The sequence below is a fragment of the Sorex fumeus genome, unplaced genomic scaffold (assembly GCF_029834395.1).
Source record: "Sorex fumeus unplaced genomic scaffold, SorFum_2.1 ptg000030l, whole genome shotgun sequence".
Taxonomy (NCBI): domain Eukaryota; kingdom Metazoa; phylum Chordata; class Mammalia; order Eulipotyphla; family Soricidae; genus Sorex; species Sorex fumeus.
In genome coordinates this window covers 14,230,532-14,252,043 of record NW_026606087.1, presented here as the reverse complement: position 1 = coordinate 14,252,043, position 21,512 = coordinate 14,230,532, and the positions used below count along the sequence as shown (strand labels likewise).

The following is a 21,512-nucleotide window of genomic DNA, read 5'->3' as shown; positions in this document are numbered from 1 at the left end:
AGTAGTTGATGGTTACTTAATACACACACGGTCCTCCCGTTGTTCATCGATTTGCTCGAGTGGGCCCAGTAACATCTCCATTATGAGACTTGTTGTCACTGTGCTTGGCATATTGAATACGTCACGGGTAGCTTGCCAGGCTCTGCCGTGCGGGCGAGATACTCTCTGTAGCTTGCCGGGCTCTCCGAGAGGGGAGGAGGAATCGAACTCGGGTCAGCCATATTGGCTGCGTGCAAGGCAAACACCCTACCGCTGTGCTATGGCTCCAGCCCGATGGTTACTTAATCTGTATAATTTTTTTAATAACTAAATACACTTGCATGCTTAAGAAACAAGTTTTAGCAATAAGCTTTCTGAATTGTGTCTTTGATATTTTACCAGCAAGTTTTGTTTACTACAGGTATTATTATTTCTATATTATTCAATATCATTTCCAGTATGGTTAAAATAAAATCATAGTAATGTAAAAGTGTTGATTGTTGTTGTTATATTTATCCTAACACACAAAATTTATGTCCAACTACAAATCTTGCATCAGATTAACTATTCTTTCATTATGTATAGGCTCTAGAGTGTCCAATCTCATTTTTTGCTTACCTCTTTTATATATTTCTTTTTCTTAAGATCGCTAGCATTTCTTATTTTTTAAAATCTACTTTTCCCTAATTAAAAACTCTACATGTGGTAATTTATTGTATATGTATCAATCATAGTCAACTTTAACTCTACGTAATAGTTATGATTTTATCTATTTGAATAAAAGATGAAAAGAGAGAAAAGAGAAGGAGTGGATGGGGGAGCCTGATTATGAAACCAAGGGATTATCCAATAATGGGAAAGGATTAAAAATCCTTGAGTTCTCAAGATATGAGAGTTAAACATTAAGCCCTCCTGTGTACAAAAAATAAGTGAACAATGCTTTTCTTAATCTGTTTGGTCTTGATACTGTATATAATGGGGTTCATTAAGGGGGGAAAGAGAAAGTAGATATAGCTCATGCTAATGAGAACTATACGTGGTGCATGTTTCCCAAACCTGTGAATGAAAGTCAGGCCAAGCACAGTAACATAAAAGACTAGAACACAGCTGATATGAGATATACAAGTGTTAAGGGCTTTAGATCGCTCCTCTCCAGATGCAATTCCCATAACCGTTTTTAGGATTAAGATATAAGAGAAAAGAATAATCAGAGCATCTAGAAAGAAAGTAAAAACAACCAGAATAACTGGATATATACGATTGAATGTAATATCAGCACAAGCAAGTTTCATGATATCTTGGTGAAGGCAAAAAGCATGGGAAAGAACATGGGAATGGCAATATGAGAACCAAAAGAGTGGTAGAATTGGGGGCACAATGGACACAAAGCCCCTCATGACTACTCCAAGTCCAATTTTTATCACCCGGGAATTGGTAAGAATAGAGTTGTATCTCAGGGGGGTGCGGATGGCAACAAAACGGTCATAGGCCATGGCAAACAAGATACCTGATTCCACGATGGAAAGGGAGTGAATAGTATAGGCCTGCAGGAAGCAGGGTCCATGACTAATCTTCCGGTAATTCACCCATAAGACACTCATCACACTTGGCATCGTGGTGAGTGTCACCATCAAATCTGAGCCTGCTAGCATAGCAAGGAAATAGTACATAGGTCCATGTAGATTGTGGTCTTCTTTGATGAGGTAGAGGAGTGTGCCATTGCCAACAAGGACAGAGACATAGACAGCAAAGAAGGGGATGGAAATCCAGGGATGAAATTCTTCCAGACCTGGGAATCCAGTCAGTAAAAAGGGTGCATCACTATTATTGGGCCACATGGTATGTCCATAGAACTGAAAAACAAATGTATGGGAAATATGAGTATGACCACAGAAATCCAGAATTTTTAGTTTTTGCGATGTCTTCATGGAAAAACATTACAAAAGCCTTAATCACAATATTTGTACATAGGATAATCAATACATTGTTGCATTAATTATATACATTATCTATGTAATTATATAATTATCTTAAAATAGTAGATTTCTAAATTTTACTAATTATTATTAATTATGATTATTATACTCCAAATTAGCAGTAATTTAAGTTAATGACCAAAATTTTCTTAAAATATTTTGAATATTTTCATTCAATTTTTTTAATTTTTAAAAAATATTAGTTCATGCAGTTATATAAATTCTGGACTATACTTGAAAAAAGTGTTAAAAATTAAAAGAAGAAATAAACTACGTGCAAATGTCAACAATATTACTTAGCTACACTATTTGATTTTAGAATTCTAAAATTTATTTAAATATAATTCTAATTTTACATTTTATAGTCATGATATAGACAATCTCTTGTTACAACTGGTTTGTTTTGAAACTGAATGTTAATATTTTACAAAATTTCAACCAAAGTCATAAACTTTCTATAGAGAAAAATAGTCAAGTATAAAAAAGTGTAGTCACATTTTTGCTAAAATATTCACATTTTTCTTAAAGTTTATCTTTGGACCTCACATTAAAATCTTCTGATCTACTTTGACAAATTTATCTAAAAGAAAATTTTGTGTTAATTGACGGCTCACCTCAGTTAGATCAAGTCCAGCTATTGCAGATCTCTAGAAATCTCTATCTTCTTCTACTGCAAGCACTCAACATCAAAAGGGAGAGGAGTCCATCCATATTTCTGCTCCTAGCATATATCCACTTCAGTCCTATTGCTGAAAACTCCTTGTTTCTTCCTTATTTGAGAAATTAGACCTGGCTCTTCTTAAACAGTCGAGGAGCTGAGGTTAGAGAGTATTTCTGGATAAATTACTTCCCTAGAGTTTAACCTCTCCAGACACTTGGGAGATTCTTTGGTTTTCTTTCTTTCTTTCTTTCTTTCTTTCTTTCTTTCTTTCTTTCTTTTTCTTTCTTTCTTTCTTTCTTTCTTTCTTTCTTTTTTTTTTTTTGGAAGTCTTTTACACAATGTCCTCAAACTTCTCTTACTTCTACAAGAATGTGAGAGGAAAAATTGAAAACTCAAATGTTACTGATTTGGGCATGCTAAGGCTTAGTTAGGTGATTTCAAGATACTCTAAATCAATATTAAACAAATCCATTTATGTATATTTTTCTATTGTTTATCTCAAAGATCAAGAGAATTTCATATACTCTCAGGAGTCATATATGTCTTTGGTATTTTTATTATTCCTAGAAATTCTGAATTCCAACATTTCTCTCTTCCTTTGGAGAAACCAACTCTGATTTATAAGATCCTCAGTGGACTATAAATAATATAAAAATGTTGGACAGCTTACATTTTAGCTTAAGATTACTTTGCTAAATTTATAGTTTTAATAATTTTAAATTTTGTTTGTTGAATCACTATGAATTACAAAGATACAAAGTAATTAATGATTGTGTTTCAGATACACAATGTTCCATTGCCAATCCCTTCACCAGTGCCCACTTTCCTCTACCAACTTCCCCAGCTTCCCTCCCACCTACTTCCCAATTTAAACCATTTTAATGTCAGTTTTGTATGATAGATGGTGTTAGTAACAAATATGAATTTATTAGCATTAAAAATAATAAGGCTGTGGGGATTAGAGATAGATAGTATAAAAGGTAGGATAATTGCCTTAAATGTGACCTGACCTGGGTTCTATCCTCAGCACCACATGTGATCTCCAGAGACTCACGAGGAGCGTTACCTGAGCCCTGGCCGAGTCAGGAGTAAGTCCTGATCACCACCAGTGTGATCCAAAACCACAAGTAAATAAAATAAAATTTTAAAAGTAAATATTAACTTATTAGCATTAAAAACAAGGGTGAACAAGAAAAAATTTGCTATAAATTTACATTGCACTAGCATTTCTGCCTGAACATTAGTATCTTGAAAAATGCACAAATAATATCTCCGTGATCTAGAAAACCTATAGTTACTTTGGGTTGCACAGCATTCATTCTACATAAGACTGAAAAAGGGCTACAGTTAAAAAAAAAAAAGAAGTATGCCCTAAGTATGGGCCAAGCAACAAAGGACAAAACCAAACAAAAAATAATTTTATGCTGAATTTATACTAAAGAACTATAGTATCTCTCGAATAAGACATGAGTCAAAATAAGGGTTGACTCAAGAAGGATCTATTATAGGTGCTAGAGAGATGGTAGGGCAACTCAGGTGCTTGATCTTGATGTGGCTGATAAAAATTCAATCCCAGACACCACATATGGTTCCTTGAACACTGCCAGGAGAGATTCCTGAACTCAGAGCCAGGAGTAAATCCCTAGTACCATTGGGTGTGGTCCAAAAACAAAAATAACAAAAGTGAACTTATAACAGGTTCTGATCCCTTAGGGTCTTAACAATTCTGGCAAGAGTTTTTATTTTAATTTAAACATGCTAAATTGGTAGTAATAAAGATACTCAAGATAATATTGTCATTGTTTCAAGTCCCTTTACTATTTTACATTAGCACATTAAAAAAAAAGCATGACAACTAAGAAGAATCAGATTCATGTAATAAATTATGTTGATGAGGATGATGTGTTTTAAGTAGTGGTGAACAACAGAATATGTAAGAGGGTTTCTCTGATTCAGAAAGAACAGAATTTAGTAATTACTGTAAATGGTAGATTAAAGAGTAGTAAGAGGAAACTGCTGACTTTGTGACTTTTACTGAATGGTGGGTATTATATTTACTTACAAAGGATTCATGGGAAGTTAATGATTAATCAATGAACTTCAGGTGATCTCATTTACTATAATTGGGATCACACAAAAAAATGACTTTATCATTAGCCCACAGTGGTTTGTTGATTGGTTTGTGTGTGTATGCATGTGTATGTGTGTGTGTGTGTGTGTAAACTCTAAATTTGGAAAAAATCAAGAAGAGAGAGAACCCATTTGTTTTAAGTAGTTTTTTGTTCTGTGTAAGCAACTACATACAATGATGAATCATCAAATTAAATTAGAACTTATTCTAAAAGTAAGATTAGAAGCATTGTTTCTAATTACTAGGATTAATTATGAACACGGGCTGAGTGGGTCTACCTGAGTGTGAACACTAACCTTATTTCTTTTGTTTCTGTGTTGCTGCGTATTCAATATTTTGCTTTCTCCTGAGGATACTAAAGTTTATTAAAAACACTTTTGAAAACACAGGTTAAAATAAATACTAATATTTATGACAAATTCTTCACTGTTTATTGACATAGTCTTAGAAAATATTTAAGAACTCAGTAAGTGTAATTTTGCTTTGGTTTGTTCTTTCATCAAAAGAATACAAAAGAAAAATGTGTTTTTAAAATGAAGATTTATTTTTATTTAAAATAAAACAACACCATGATATTTATTTGAGTTTCTAAAGAATTGAAAACAAAATCTATAAATGTGGATGTAGATGTAAATGTAAATATAATGTAAATATGAATGAAAAGAATCAGAAAAAAAAAGTATCTGAAAGTCCTGGTGTTGTAGGGATAGCTAGATTGGGAGTAACTGAAGGAGAAAACTTGATGAAAAATGATAATTTTCAAAAGGCACTTAAAAATTTTCCATAACATTATTCTCATTGTCAATATATTTCATTGTAAGAAAGAATCATATATTGATTTCCAACTGGCTGAAAGTTCTTCCTTTGAAACTATTTTGATAGGTTGAATTTTTAGATATATGTCTTTGTAAGTGATAATTATAGTTATATAAATAATATAATGTAGCAATGTCTGTAGCACTGTCCTCCCGTTGTTCATTGATTTGCTCCATCGGACACCAGTAATGTCTCCACTGTGAGACTTGTTGTTACTGTTTTTGGTATATTTTATATGCCAAGGGGAGCTTGTCAAGCTCTGCCATGCCTGCGGGATATTCTCAGTAGCTTGCCAGGTTCTCCAAGAGGGACGGAGGACTTGAACCTAGGTCAGCCGCGTGCAAGGCAAAATCCTTTCATTATAGCTCCTAAATCTATCCTTATCACTTAAACATTTGTTAGGATGGAGCTGTATCTCAGGGGATTTCGGATGGCAATAAAAATGATCATAGGCCATGATGTGCAAGACTCCAGGCTTCACAAAAGAAAGTGAGTGAATGAGATAAGTCTGAAAAAAAGCAGACTCCCTGACTCTTATCCTGTGATTCAAACACTGAACACCAAGCATTGTGGACAGCATTGTTAAAGTTACTCCTAGGTCTATAGACGCCAAGATAGCCAGAAAGTAGTACATAAGTTCATGACGAGTGTGGTCTTTTCTGATAAGGAAGAGAAAAGTGCCATTGCCAAGGAGTATGGAGACACAGAAGACAAAGAAGGAAATGGAAATCTAAGGATAAAATATCTCCAGACTTGGAAGTCAAAAAAGGAAGCAGCACTGGTATTGACTCACATGGTAAATCCCTAAGAAGAAACAAAAAAGGCTCTCTTGAAATTAACCTTTTCTAGCAGAAATGGAATTTTAACCACAGAGATTTTAAATTTTCTGGAGCAAACTTTAGGGTGAAAAGGGAAGAATTTTTTTTTAAAAAAAGGGAATAATTTTTAAAAACTAGTAATATTTTATTTAATATGCTATATCCAAAACATTAATATTACAAACTATATAGTCAGTATAAAATTCAGCGATGAGGTAGTATTCATTTCATGATACTAGTTATTATATAACTCAGACCAAAGTACTTATGCAGCAAAAATCTACATCTCCTGAGAAAAAAATCACAATTGCTTATTAATTTCTTGAATAAAGTATACCTTCTTTTTCTCATGAATAGATGGATTCGTTTTATAGAATTATAATCTGATAGTACTATGGCTTTTCAGTATATCGCTACATTTCTACCTCTCTCATATGTGCATATTTAAAACTGGCTTCTGTTTTTCTTCCACAGATACACATACTTCAGTTTTCAATTTTCTAATTTAAACTCAATATACTTAGAGGAATTTTTTTTGTAATACTCTTCATAACAAAGAAAGATATTTGCATTTTTTGTGGTAGACATCTTAGATTTCCTGTAAATAAACAAGCTGTTTATCTCTACAGATACCAGTGAACTGACTTATCAACAAGTCCTCCATACAAGTTACCTTTTGTCTTTAATGATTATCTTATAAGTTTACCCTGTATCAGAGAGATTCATGGATGTTTTGGAGTATTGGTCTAGTTGACCACTCATATATTTCCTGCTTATGTAAGTAGAACATATATGTAGTGCCCTGGGAATCTAGTGTTAAAAAATAAGTTGCTGAAATATCACACTGATACCAAAAGCAGACAGAGATACCACAAAGAAAGAGAATTACAGGCCGATATCCCTGATGAACACAGATGCAAAGATCCTCAACAAACTACTAGCAAATAGAATCCAACTACTCATTAAAAAGATCATACACCATGACCAAGTAGGATTCATCCCAGGGATGCAAGGATGGTTTAACATTCGGAAATCAATCAACATAATCCACCATATCAACAAAAGAAAAGATAAAAAGCATATGATCATGTCAATAGATGCAGAGAAAGCATTTGATAAAATCCAGCACCCCTTTATGATGAAAACCCTAGCCAAAATGGGTATAGAGGGGACCTTCCTCAACATAATTAAAGCCATCTACCACAAGCCTACAGCAAGCATCATCCTCAATGGGGAAAAACTGAGAGCCTTCCCTCTAAGATCAGGGATGAGACAGGGATGCCCACTCTCTCCACTGCTGTTCAATATAGTACTGGAAGTACTTGCAATAGCGATTAGGCAGGAAAAAGATATTAAGGGCATTCAGGTAGGAAAGGAAGAAATCAAGCTCTCACTATTCGCAGATGATATGATACTCTACTTAGAGAACCCAATAACTTCCACCAAAAAACTCCTAGAAACAATAGACTCGTATAGTAAAGTTGCAGGTTATAAAATCAATACCCAAAAGTCCATGGCTTTCCTATACGCAAACAGTGAGAGAGAAGAAAGCAACATGAAAAAAACAATCCCATTCACAATTGTGCCCCAGAAAATCAAGTACCTAGGAATCAGCTTAACTAAGGAAGTAAAGGACCTGTACAAAGAAAACTACAAAACGCTACTTCAGGAAATAAAAGAGGACATGAGGCAATGGAAAGATATCCCCTGCTCATGGGTCGGGAGACTTAACATTGTCAAAATGGCAATACTACCGAAAGCATTGTATAAATTCAATGCAATCCCTATAAGGATACCCATGACATTCTTCAAAGAAATGGAGCAAACACTCTTGAAATTTATATGGAACAATAAGCCCCCACGAATAGCTAAAGCAATTCTTGGGAAAAAGAAAATGGGAGGAATCAACCTCCCGAACTTCAAACTGTACTACAAAGCAGTAATAATTAAAACAGCATGGTACTGGAACAAAGGCAGAACTGCAGACCAATGGAACAGGGTTGAATACACTGACATCTCTCCTCAATCATATGCTCATCTAATCTTTGATAAAGGTGCAAGTAATGTGAAGTGGAGTAAGGAAAGCCTCTTTAATAAATTGTGTTGGCATCACTGGACGGCTACATGCAAAAAAATAGGCTCAGAACTCTGCCTAACACCATGTACAAAAGTAAGATCAAAATGGATTAAAGACCTCAACATCAGACGAGAAACCATAAGGTACATTGAAGATAAAGTTGGCAAAACCCTCCATGACATTGAAGCTAATGGTATCTTCAAAGATGCCACGCCACTGGCCGAGCAAGTGAAAACAGAGATAGATAAATGGGACTATCTTAAACTAAGAAGCTTCTGCACCTCCAAAGAAACAGTGACCAAAATACAAAGACAGTCTACAGAATGGGAAAGGATATTCACCGAATACACATCTGACAAGGGGTTGATATCCAGGATATACAAAATACTGGTTAAACTCCACAAGAAGAAAACATCCAACCCCATCCAAAAATGGGGCAATGAAATGAACAGAAACTTTCTCAAAGAAGAAATCCGAATGGCAAAAAAGCACATGAGAAAATGCTCTACATCATTAATCATCAGGGAGATGCAGATCAAAACCACAATGAGATACCATCTCACACCTCAGAGACTGGCCCACATTCAAAAGAACAAAATCAACCGATGCTGGCGTGGATGTGGCGAGAAAGGGACACTCCTTCACTGTTGGTCGGAATGTCCACTGGTTCAGCCCTTCTGGAAAACAGTATGGACGATTCTCAAAAAATTAGAAATTGAGCTCCCATTTGACCCAGCAATACCACTCCTGGGAATATATCCCAGAGAGGCAAAAATGTATAGTCGAAGTGACATCTGCACTTGTTTGTTCATTGCAGCACTCTTTACAATAGCCAGAAACTGGAAGAAACCTGAATGCCCAAGAACAGATGACTGGTTAAAGAAACTTTGGTACATCTACACAATGGAGTACTATGTAGCTCTTAGAAAAGATGAAGTCATGAAATTTACATTCAAGTGGTACAATATGGAAAGTATCATGCTAAGCGAAATGAGTCAGAAAGAGAGGGATAGACATAGAAAGATTGCATTCATCTGGGGGATATAAAGTAACAAAATATGAGATTAATACCCAAGAATAGCTGAGATCAGCACCAGGAGGATTACTCCATAACTTAGAGGCCAGCCGGGTATCCTAGAGGAAAGGGCTATTCAGATAGAGAAGGGAGCACCAAATAAAGGATGTTTGGAGGATCCTCCCAGGAGGGGAGATGCATGTGGAAAGTAGACTATGGACTGAACATGTTTGCCACTCAATGCCTCTTTTGCAGACCACAACACCCAAAAGGAGAGAGAGAACACAGGGGATTGCCCTGCCACAGAGACAGGGGGGATGGGGGGATGGGGGTGGGAGGGATATTATCCATGGTGGTGGAAAATGGGCACTGGTGGAGGGATGGGTATCTGATCATTGTATAATTGAAACCAAAGCACAAAAAATTGTAAATCTACAACTTTAAAAAAAATAAAATAAAATAAAGGGAAAAAAAAAGTTGCTGGGCTAGAAAAATAGAACAGGAGTTAAGGCACTTGAGGTCAAACCTAGTTCAAACTCTTGTACCGTGTTTGGTCCTCCAAAGTCATGATTAGTCATGGCAACTACTGTGTGTGATCCCCAAACCAAAATAACAACAATGACGATTTATCTTGTCAATTATTTTAAAATAAGAATTGAATTTTCAAACACAAGCAAATACTTCAGAACTCATTCAACAATACTTGCCTACTTCTCATATTTTTAACATCCATTTTCTGTTTGGGGAGAAAATAAATAATTCTCTATAATATTTTATGATTTTTGAAATGTTTTTATTTAGGGGCCAAAATTTACAATGCTGTTAATAACAGAGTTTCATATATCAAATGTTCCAACTCCAAACCCACCACTATATCAACACCCTGTTACTATGATGCAAAGTTACCGTTCATCCTCTACTTGCCTTCTCCTCAATCTCATTTTTCAAATTTAATTGTATTTTATGCACATTTACTGTAATACTCACTCATGTTCTTATACATATGTAGGTACCTCATCTCTCCACTACCAAACTGTCCAAGGTTCCTGACCAATGACCCCATGTTCCATCAGTTTGTATCCTCTTTTCCCACCCCCTCCATCATTGGTATTATCATTTCTAGTCCAGGGACAAGGGTTTGCCACCATAATAATTGCCACTACCTTGTCTTGATACTCTATATACCACAGATAAGTGAGAACATCTTGTATTTGCTCTTCATCTGATTTTGCATAACATCATGCCCTTCAATTCTATCTAGATTGCAGTAAACTACATGGTTTAATCTTCCCTTGCAGTTGAATACTATCCCATTGTGTATATATACCACAATTTCTTCAATATTGGATTTTAAAGTTTTTTTAAACATATCCTGGCTATGCTACTAAGCACTGCAATGGATGTAGTGGTGCATATATCTTTTTGAATTTTTGTTTTTGTGTTTTGGGGAAGTAGATAAGAAATCGAACAGCTGGGTCAACTGAGGACTCTACTTTTACTTGTTTTGAGAAATATCAAGAGGACATAAATGGACACTTTTACGAGAGGAAATATCATCAGTTATTATCAAGGAAATACAAATCAAAAGTATTATCTACACACCAAAGAGAATGGCATTTATCAAAAAGACTATTAGCAATCACTTTTGGCAGAGATGAGGTAAAAAATAAAAAATTTTCATTCATTTCTTCTAATAATATTGTCTGACTCAGCCCCTGTTTTATTATTTTCAACACCTGGGTACAGAGCCACTCATCTATAACTTAGTGCCATAATTGATTTTCCTATGAGCTTACAAATAACTCAAGCTCAACTAAACCTTGTTTAAATTAAATAAGGCAAAAAGAGGTTTTTATTGGCTATGAAATCAGAGGTGGAAATTGAACTGTTGTTATTGAATCTTTAGGAAAACATGAAATTGGTGATTCTTGTGGATTTTTATTTTCAGTCTCTATAATTTAATCTAAGTAGTTCAAATAGCTTGAAATCGTTAATCTGATAGAACATATAATAATCATCTATTCTGTCTTTTATTATTTCTACAATAATAAAATGATACATCTTTTCATTCCATAAGGTTTTTAAATCTTGAAAACCATCTAGGGGCTGGAGTGGTAACACAGTAGGTAGGGCTTTTACCTTGCCCATGACCGACCCAGGTTCGAATCCCAGTATCACAAATGGTTCCCCGAGCACCGCCAGGAGTAATTCCTGAGTGCATGAGCCAGGAATAAGCCCTGTGCATCACCTGGTGTGACCTAAAAAAAGCAAAAAAAAAAAATCATCTAACTTTACTTGACAGAATATGGGATTTCAGAGATATAATAAAAACATCAACTCCTAATCTAATACTTGAAAGATAACTTGATGTTTTGGAGTGACAATGATAAGATTAAATTGCTCTTTAAGTTCCTTTACAATTTAATTCCTTCCTAAAATAGAGAGATAAAAAAGAGAGATTTTTTTTAATATACTGGACTTACTATAAGTAAAATTTAAGACAGGGATATAAATAAGTATAATGTTTTTAATGAGTTCTCTGAAAAGTGAGGTTTTCATCACAAAAGCTGAATGTAGATGCAGGAAGGAAATAAGCAATAAAATTTTCCTAGCTAGAGTTTAACTTCAGAAGGCAAGTCAATCAGCATATATTTATACCTTACTTCCTGAGAGCCAAAACCAATAATCTTAGAGAGGTTTTCCTAATTCATTGACAATAACAACCTGAAGGAAGCAGAAAATGATTGAAAACAGATGACAATCACAGAATAAAATTATTGGTGTCACACTATAAAATGGTGTCACACTATAAAAGGATCTGGACAATTCATCTTCCAACTAGAAAAAATCATTTTTTTCTCTTTATTCAGATTTTTTTTAGTTGAATGTGACTTTGTATTTATTTCTTTTTAGACTTACAAATTTTTGTGCTTGGGTTTCAATTATACAATGATCAAATACCCATCCCTCATTTTTAATTGAATTTTTTCATTTTTATTTTTAGCACTTCCAATTTATATGCATTAGCAATAAAGGCCCTCCCGTTGATCATCGATTTGCTCAAGCAGACCCAGTAACGTCTCCATTGGAGACTTTGTTGTTACTGTGTTTGGCATATCGAATACGTCATGGGGAGCTTGCCAGGCTCTGCCGTGCAGGCAAGATAATCTCGGTAGCTTGCCGGGCTCTCCGAGAGGGGCGGAGGAATCGAACTCGGGTCGGCCATGTTGGCCGCGTGCAAGGCAAATGCCCTGCCACTGTGCTATCGCTCCAGCCTAGTCCGAAAGTAGTAAAATATCGTTGATTTTTAATCATACAACAATTCAACACCAATCCCACCAGGGTCAATTTCCTTCAACCAGTGCTCCCAGATTTCCTCATCCCAACCCTCACTTGTCTTGACAGGCATATTAGGCAGTTTCAGTGGTTGCCATTTAGATGTCATGTTTTCAGTTAAGTAGAATCTCTGTTTTGGACATATGGCCATATCAACTAGAAGAATCATTTTTCTTGTTCTACCTAATTCTGATAGTCTGATTGCGAGATATTGAAGACATAGTTTCCACCTTAGAGACTGTTTTAATTTGAGTTGCATCTCCCTTTCAAGGTCATGAGAAATTTTCAACCAAATAAAATTATCATTTTACTCTGGAGACAGTTCTACTTATGTAGTAAGAATACAATTACAGAAAGCAACTATTTATTGAAAAAAAAAAGTAGAATGCTGGAAAGATAGTACAATATGTAGGACACTTGACTTTCATATGGATGGCTCAGGTTCAATCCCCAACACTACATGTAGTTCCCTGACCACCATCAGGAATGATCTTTGAGCACAGAGCTAGTAGTAAGCACTGAGCACTGCCACGTATGACCAGCAAACTAAAATATATAAATAAGAAAGAAAAGAATATGGGAAAAGATCACTTTATTTATTTATTTATTTATTGAATCACTGTGGGAAAGGTTACAAAGCTTTCAGGTTTAGGTCTCAGTCATGCAAATATCAAACACATTTCCCTTTACCAATACTTATTTTTTACCATGAAGAACCCCAACAAAACCCTAACCCCCACCCCTCCCAGTCCCTGTGAGGCAGATGAATTCTAGTTAACACTCTATCTGCTTTGATTAGATTCATTGTTTCAATAAAAGATTCACCACTATTATTTAGAGTTTACCCCCCCCCCCCAAATCAGACATGCTGAAAAAGCATTGTGAAGTGATTTGCTTTCTACAGCTGGGTTCAAGAATTAAATGTTGGTTTTGGATTTCTGCTATTTTACTTATTGACCCTGGAAGTATTTCTACTGAAAGTCAGATAGTTAAGAAATTGGTTTCTGTGCTCTGGAGTCGTGGCCGTGCTGGAGAGCCGCTCGTGGGGGGCAACTGGTGGCCTCGCTAGGGCGTGAAGGGCGGACCAAAACGCCCCCCTTCCCATGAGGTTTTAGTCGCCCCCACACCCCCGGCTCATACCTGCTATCCACAAGGCTCCCATGCGGTCGCCATCTTTCTTTCCAGAGAGGAGAGGGCGAATGGGGCAACCCCCTTTCCCCTCCAGACAGACATGATCACTTTAGACCCTCAAACTTTGTTAATAGCTAAAGGAGGGAGAGAAGATGACCGTCTCTATTCAGATATACTAGTTAGCCACTGACTGATACTCTACATATGGCATGAATATTTTAGGCTAAGGCAGAATAAAAATTGGAGTAAAAATGGAAGAAGGCACTAACAATGTTTATTTTCTCTCAGATTTCCATGATTCTTCTCATTACAATATTTTTTGTTTGTTTCTATTACAGTCACACCCATCAATGCTCAGGGTGTACTCCTGGCTCTGCTTGGGGATCATATGGGGTGCTGAGAACCAAACCCGGGTCAGTCATGTGCAAAACAAGTTCCTTACCCACTGTCTATTGCTCCATAACTCACCAAAATTTTTTTATAATTATGTACAGTCTTGGGAAATAAATGCAATTTAATACTTTTGAAACAAAGTCATAATCTTTTACGGAACGGATTTAGGAGATGATTAGGATACCAAGTGATGAGTACACACTACACTAATCAAGGAAGAATGTATGCTTTTTAGGAAAACTTCTGAGGCTTAATGGTCAAAGTATAAGTCTCCTTAGTTTGTGTGAATATATATTTATGGAATAATTCATATTGTATAGAGATTAGATTGGATGTAAGAATTCAAGCTTCATTTCATTCACCCGATGAAAATTCTTATGTCCACATATTGCCTTTCTAACTTTAAATAAATATATTACAGTTACACTATAAACATAGATGTATTTAAGATACTATTGTCAAAAAATACTGAGTGCCAAGCAGATCGATGTACTTAGTCTCCAGAACTTTTGTGTTGTTTTGGAGTCACACCTAATTGATCTCAGGGCTTACTCCTGACTACTCTGCACTCAGGAATCACTCCCGGCAAGGCTTGAGACCATGTGGGGTCCAAGGGATAGAATCTGGGTCAGTCACATAAAAGGCAAGCATCCTAATTACTGTACTATCTCTCTAGCTCTAGCATACACAATTTTTAAATTACAGTAATTTTACAAGTGGATTACACCAAAGCCTGATCTTAAAGAGATACCTTAAGGATACTTTGTAACTCCACATTTAATATTATTTTACCAACAGAGATGATAACTTTTGGTTGCTATGAGACTTCTTTATACCCCTGCCAAAACTCAGAGTTTTCATATAGCATATGAAGGGCTCAAGTTCACAATAGATTAGGCTTCAACTTTATGCATAGTAAAAATGCGAAGTATTCCACTGCGGATCTGCTTGGTCTTGATACTATAGATTATAGGATTCATTAAGGGAGGGAACAGAAAATAGACATAGCTCATAATAAGATGAACAAGATGTGGAACATGCTTCCCAAACCGATGAATCAGAGACAACCCTATCACTGTAACATAGAAAACTAAGACACAACAAACATGGGAAACACAAGTGTTAAGGGCTTTTGCCCTCTCCTCTCTGGAGGCAATGCTCAGGACACTCTTTAGGATCAATATATAGGAGATGAGGATAATTAGAGAATCCAGAACAAATATAAGGCCTACAAGCACAACTGGATACAGTCGATTGAAGGTGATATCAGCACAGGCCAGTTTGATGACATCCTGGTGAAGGCAGAATGCATGGGAAAGGATATGGGAGTGACAGTAGGGGAAAAAATAGAGTGGTAAAATTGGGGGCACAACAGATACAAACGCTCTCATCAGAACAGCTAGCCCAATTTTCATCACTCGAGTATTAGTGAGTATAGAGGTGTATCTAAGAGGATCACGGATAGCGATAAAACGGTCATATGACATAGCAAGCAAAACACCAGACTCCACAAAAGAAAGTGAGTGTATGAAATAGGCTTGAGTAAAGCAGGCTACATTCTGAATCTCCCTGTGATCCATCCAGAGGACTCCCAGAACTGTAGGTAGCGTGGTCACAGTCAGTCCTAGGTCTGTGGCTGCCAGCATGGCCAGGAAGTAGTACATAGGTTCGTGAAGATTGTGATCTTCCTTAATGACAAAGAGGAGAGTGCCATTGCCGAAAAGGACTGAAATGTAGACAAAAAAGAAGGGTGCAGAAATCCAGTGGTGAGCTGCCTCTAAGCCTGGAAAACCAGTCAACAGGAAGGAACTGGAGTTGCTGTTGGGCCACATGTCAGGGTTAGCTAGAAGAAATGTCCGATTTTTACCTCAATAATTACCATAGGCTCTGCTTTCAGGGTGTCTCTCCACTCTTTTTGTCTCAGAATTATTTCTAAAGGTAATAATAACATTGGTATAAGACACTGGTTTTCTGAAGATATTCTTAAGATTATCTGTATCTGCGTTTTCTAGGGATAACTCCTTACCTGTTTGATCAAATGATTGGATTTTTATTGGCCCTTTATATTCTAATATACTCCCCCCAAAACTACAGCTTACAAAACATCCTCACTGATTTTGCAGACATCACAAATTCCATATTTGAGATATTTTAAGAAACCTAAGCTAGATCTTACTCTGATATAATATAATATCAAAAGGTACAACTACAATTTCTTTCTCATACTATCCTGAATATACATATTTCTCTGAATTCTCAACCAGAGTTTCAGAAGGTAAAAGAAAACCTATGGAAACGATGTACCATTGTTACTATTACTATATAGCTGCTTTTGATATGAAGAGCTATTGATATGAAGCAACCTTTGATATGTAAAGGTATTTTGCTTTCCACCTTCTTAGAATAGTGTTAAACAAAAATGTTTACGTGAAAAGTACATTAGGCTACTCAGCAATAAAAACTACTTACTATAAGTCTCAACAATGCACATTTAATTAGATAGACCTTTGGGCTGAACAAAATGCATGAATCTGTCCAATGGCATAATTCATGATAGTTTGTCCTATTTAATTTTTTATCTTTATATAAATTTTACTTTTTTGAATATAATTTGAATGTAGTCACCAGAATAATTCCTCAGAATATATCTCCCTTTAAATTATCCATATATATTAAAACAGCCATCCTGCCCCTCTCCTTCCTTTCATAGAATCAGACACTTCTAAATATTTCTTAAACAATGCTAAGTGAAAACACTATTATTACTTGTACAGAATGAAATTTGTCATTGAAGATAAAAGGTATCCTCACTGAAGAGGTTTTGACATCTCTTCTCCCTCTACACAGTGATTTTTGCAAATAAAACCATGTTATATTTGTCCTGCTCAGTACTTAACAAGTATATAATGTGACCTGCATAAATAGATATTTCACATATATACGCCAGATTTAAATGTATGTTTATCTATTCATATGCCATCATTGTATACAAAGTTAAATTTGTATATGTGTTTACAGATATACAAAATTCACCCAATATTTATTCAAAATCTTCTATGTAGCAATACAATATATTAAGCACTGGAATTAATAGTGATAAATTCCCTGATCTAACAGATCACTCTGACTCAAAAGAAAATATTAGATAACTGTCATTATAATTTAAAAACAAAATCACAATCATGATCACAACCATCCTGTTATTCGTCGATTGCCTTGAGCAGGCCCCAGTAACATCTCCTTCGTCCTAGCCCTGAGATTTTTTTAAAAGTGCCATATTCAAGGCTCTTTCAGAGTTAGGAGAAAAACAAAATAGTTTTATTTAATAGATATGCATCTAGATGGTATTAATATAAGCTATCAATAATTTGAGTGATCTGGGACTCTCTAAGGATATGACATTTAAGCTAAGACAAAGATAATAAGATCTAGCATTTGAATAGAGACATCAATATTGTTCTATTGAGAGCACTGCAACTAAATATATAGTGGATCTGATATTGGTAACAGATGAAGTCAAAGACACTAGAAGTAATAAAAATTTATAAATCTTATAGATAGTGATAAAAACTTCGCCCTCTCTTCTCTGGAAAGAAGGATGGCGGCCGCATGGGAGCCTTGTGGACAGCAGGTATGAGCCGGGGGTGTGGGGGCGACTAAAACCTCATGGGAAGGGGGGCGTTCCAGTCCGTCCTTCACGCCCTACCGAGGTCACCAGTCGCCCCTCACGAGCGGCTCTCCAGCACGGCCACGGCCCCAGAAGCACAAGGACTTAATGCAGAACCCAGCAGCTTGGAGCAGAAAAGTGAACGGACTATGCGTTGATCCAGCCCATCAAGTCTGCTGGAGGGGAAAGGGTGTTGCCCCATTCGCCCTCTCTTCTCTGGAAAGAAAGATGGCGGCCACATGGGAGCCTTGTGGACAGCAGGTATGAGCCGGGAGTGTGGGGGCGACTAAAACCTCATGGGAAGGGGGGCGTTCCGGTCCGTCCTTCACGCCCTACCGTGGTCACCAGTTGCCCCCCACGAGCGGCTCCCCAGCACGGCCACAGTCCCAGAAGCACAAGGGCTTAATGCAGAACCCAGCAGCTTGGAGCAGAAAAGTGAAAGGACTATGCGTTAATCCAGGCAATCATTTCTGCCCAGAGGGGAAAGGGTGTTGCTCCCTTCCGCCCTCCTCCCTCTGGAAAGAAAGATGGCGGCCACATGGGGGCCTTGTGGACAGCAGATATGAGCCGGGGGTGTGGGGGCGACTAAAACCTCATGGGAAGGGGGGCGTTCTGGTCCGTCCTTCACGCCCTACCGAGGTCACCAGTTGCCCCCCACGAGCGGCTCTCCAGCACAGCCACGGCCCCAGAAGCACAAGGACTTAATGCAGAACCCAGCAGCTTGGAGCAGAAAAGTGAACGGACTATGCATTGATCCAGGCCATCAAGTCTGCCGGAGGGGAAAGGGTGTTGCCCCATTCGCCCTCTCCTCTCTGGAAAGAAAGATGGCGGCCACATGGGAGCCTTGTGGACAGCAGGTATGAGCCGGGAGTGTGGGGGCGACTAAAACCTCATGGGAAGGGGGGCGTTTCGGTCCGCCCTTCACGCCCTACCGAGGCCACCAGTTGCCCCCACGAGCGGCTCTCCAGCACGGCCACAGCCCCAGAAGCACAATGACCTAATGCAGAACCCAGCAGCTTGGAGCAGAAAAGTGAAAGGACTATGCGTTGATCCAGGCAATCATTTCTGCCCAGAGGGGAAAGGGTGTTGCTCCCTTCCGCCCTCCTCCCTCTGGAAAGAAAGATGGCGGCCACATGGGAGCCTTGTGGACAGCAGGTATGAGCCGGGGGTGTGGGGGCGACTAAAACCTCATGGGAAGGGGGGCGTTCTGGTCCGTCCTTCACGCCCTACCGAGGTCACCAGTTGCCCCCCGCGAGCGGCTCTCCAGCACGGCCACGGCCCCAGAAGCACAAGGACTTAATGCAGAACCCAGCAGCTTGGAGCAGAAAAGTGAACGGACTCTGCATTGATCCAGGCCATCAAGTCTGCCGGAGGGGAAAGGGTGTTGCCCCATTCGCCCTCTCCTCTTTGGAAAGAAAGATGGCGGCCACATGGGAGCCTTGTGGACAGCAGGTATGAGCCGGGAGTGTGGGGGCGACTAAAACCTCATGGGAAGTGGGGCGTTTCGGTCCGCCCTTCACGCCCTACCGAGGCCACCGGTTGCCCCCCGCGAGCGGCTCTCCAGCACGGCCAGGACTCCAGAACACAGAAACCAATTTCTTAACTATCTGACTTTCAGTAGAAATACTTCCAGGGTCAATAGGTAAAAGAGCAGAAATCCAAAACCAACATTTAATTCTTGAACCCAGCCGTAGAAAGCAAATCACTTCACAATGCTTTTTCAGCATGTCTGATTTGGGGGGGGGGGGGGTAAACTCTAAATAATAGTGGTGAATCTTTTATTGAAACAATGAATCTAATCAAAGCAGATAGAGTGTTAACTAGAATTCATCTGCTTCACAGGGACGGGGAGGGGTGGGGGGTGGGGTTTTATTGGGGTTCTTCATGGTAAAAAATAAGTATTGGTAAAGGGAAATGTGTTTGATATTTGCATGACGGAGACATAAACCTGAAAGCTTTGTAACCTTTCCCACAGTGATTCAATAAATAAATTAAAAAAATATATATAAAAAAAAAAAAAAAAAACTTTGTGTTTTATAAAAATATGTGGTGACAAGACAATGTTGATTTTAAGTAATCTCAGTAGGAATAATTGTAGTGAAATTATAAAAAGCATTTTAAAAATTATAGCTCAGGCTATCTATGGGAATAGCAGATAAACCACAAAGCAAAACAAAAAGGAATAGTTAAAGAGCTATTGACAAAAATCTATAGGCTACATAATAAGGACCGTGACTAGGACATAAATTGTACAAAAGAAAAAAAGTAAAACAGATAAGAATACATATTTTAACATTGACATGATGATAAGACAGAAAAGGGAAATAGAAAAAAAAAAACAAAAAAGGGCTGGAGCAATAGCACAGTGGGTAGGGCATTTGCCTTGCACGTGGCCGACCAGGGTTAGATTCCCAGCAACCCATATGGTTCCCTGAGCACCACCAGGAATAATTCCTGAGCGCAGAGCCAAGAGTAATTCCTGTGCAATGCCAGGTGTGATCCAAAAAGAAAAAAAAAGAACAAAACAATATTTACTCTTAATTTCTTGCTAGAACAAATGAGAGAATAGTGAAGTCATTTTTTAAAAAATATATATGTGGAGAAACCAGAGCAATAGTTCATTCATTCATTCATCATCCTGTTATTCATCAATTGCCTCGAGCAGGCCCCAGTAACATCTCTTTCATCCTAGCCCTGAGATTATATTCAAGGCTCTTTAGGAGAATGAGACCCATAATTGTTACTGGTATTTGGCATATTTGGTACGCCACTGGAAGTTTGCCAGACTCTGCCCTGTGGGCAGGCTACATTCGATAGCCTGCAAGTTTGTCCAAAGTAGGAAGACCTCCAGGACCAGCCACCACCATGCCGAGACCACTCTCCGCACACATGAAGGTACTGGCAGAGGGACAAAGAGCAATAGTACAACAGATATAATGTTTGCCTTGTCAACCAGGGTCTGATTCTTCAGCATCCCATTTGATTCCAAGCACCACCAGAAATAATTCCTGAACGTAGAACCAGGACTAACCCCTGAGCATCAGCAGGTATGGCCCAAAATAAATAAATAAAAATCAAAACTATGCAGAATATATATGCTTGTGAGAAAACCAAGTCACTATTAAGTGTATTTTAATTAAGCAGTTGTATGTTCTACTTATTACTTTTAATATAGAAGAACAATTTCTTCTGGGTGTCTAAATTTATCTCTCATTAAAATCTTTTTTAATTATGTAAAGTTCAAAAAGATAGTCTATATAAAATGAGTTTCCTTTTGTGAGGTTATTTTGTCTGTGTAAAGCACCACCGTTAAGCTACTTCTAAAGAATCCTCTTACCTTGCACCTGTTCAGATGGGATCTAGCTGTAAGCTTCCTGCACCAAAAAGGTGTCAGATAAGTGGAATGAGGTAGTGATTCAAACCCTTTGTTTAACCCTAAGAGACAGGAAGTTGTCAAGAATCAGTAATCATTGTCCATATCTTGTCTCCAAAAATGATAGACACAAACCCTA

General features: G+C 37.6%; 2 protein-coding genes across 2 annotated transcripts; both read right to left on the bottom strand.

Annotated features, from left to right (window-relative positions):
- Nucleotides 1-881: 881 nt before the first annotated feature.
- LOC130025282 (olfactory receptor 51B2-like) lies at nucleotides 882-1,817 on the bottom strand. Its single transcript, XM_056116238.1, has one exon. It carries the CDS (start codon nucleotides 1,815-1,817, stop codon nucleotides 882-884), a length of 936 nt encoding a protein of 311 aa, XP_055972213.1.
- Nucleotides 1,818-15,226: 13,409 nt separating this feature from the next.
- Nucleotides 15,227-16,165, bottom strand: LOC130025228 (olfactory receptor 51B5-like). The gene has a single exon (XM_056116174.1). It carries the CDS (start codon nucleotides 16,163-16,165, stop codon nucleotides 15,227-15,229), a length of 939 nt encoding a protein of 312 aa, XP_055972149.1.
- Between the last annotated feature and the right edge of the window lie 5,347 nt (nucleotides 16,166-21,512).

What these genes read in the sequence shown, in the direction of transcription:
- LOC130025228 (XM_056116174.1), bottom strand. Translation starts at nt 16,165, where the DNA reads ATGTGGCCCAACAGCAACTCCAGTTCCTTCCTGTTGACTGGTTTTCCA.
- LOC130025282 (XM_056116238.1), bottom strand. Translation starts at nt 1,817, where the DNA reads ATGTGGCCCAATAATAGTGATGCACCCTTTTTACTGACTGGATTCCCA.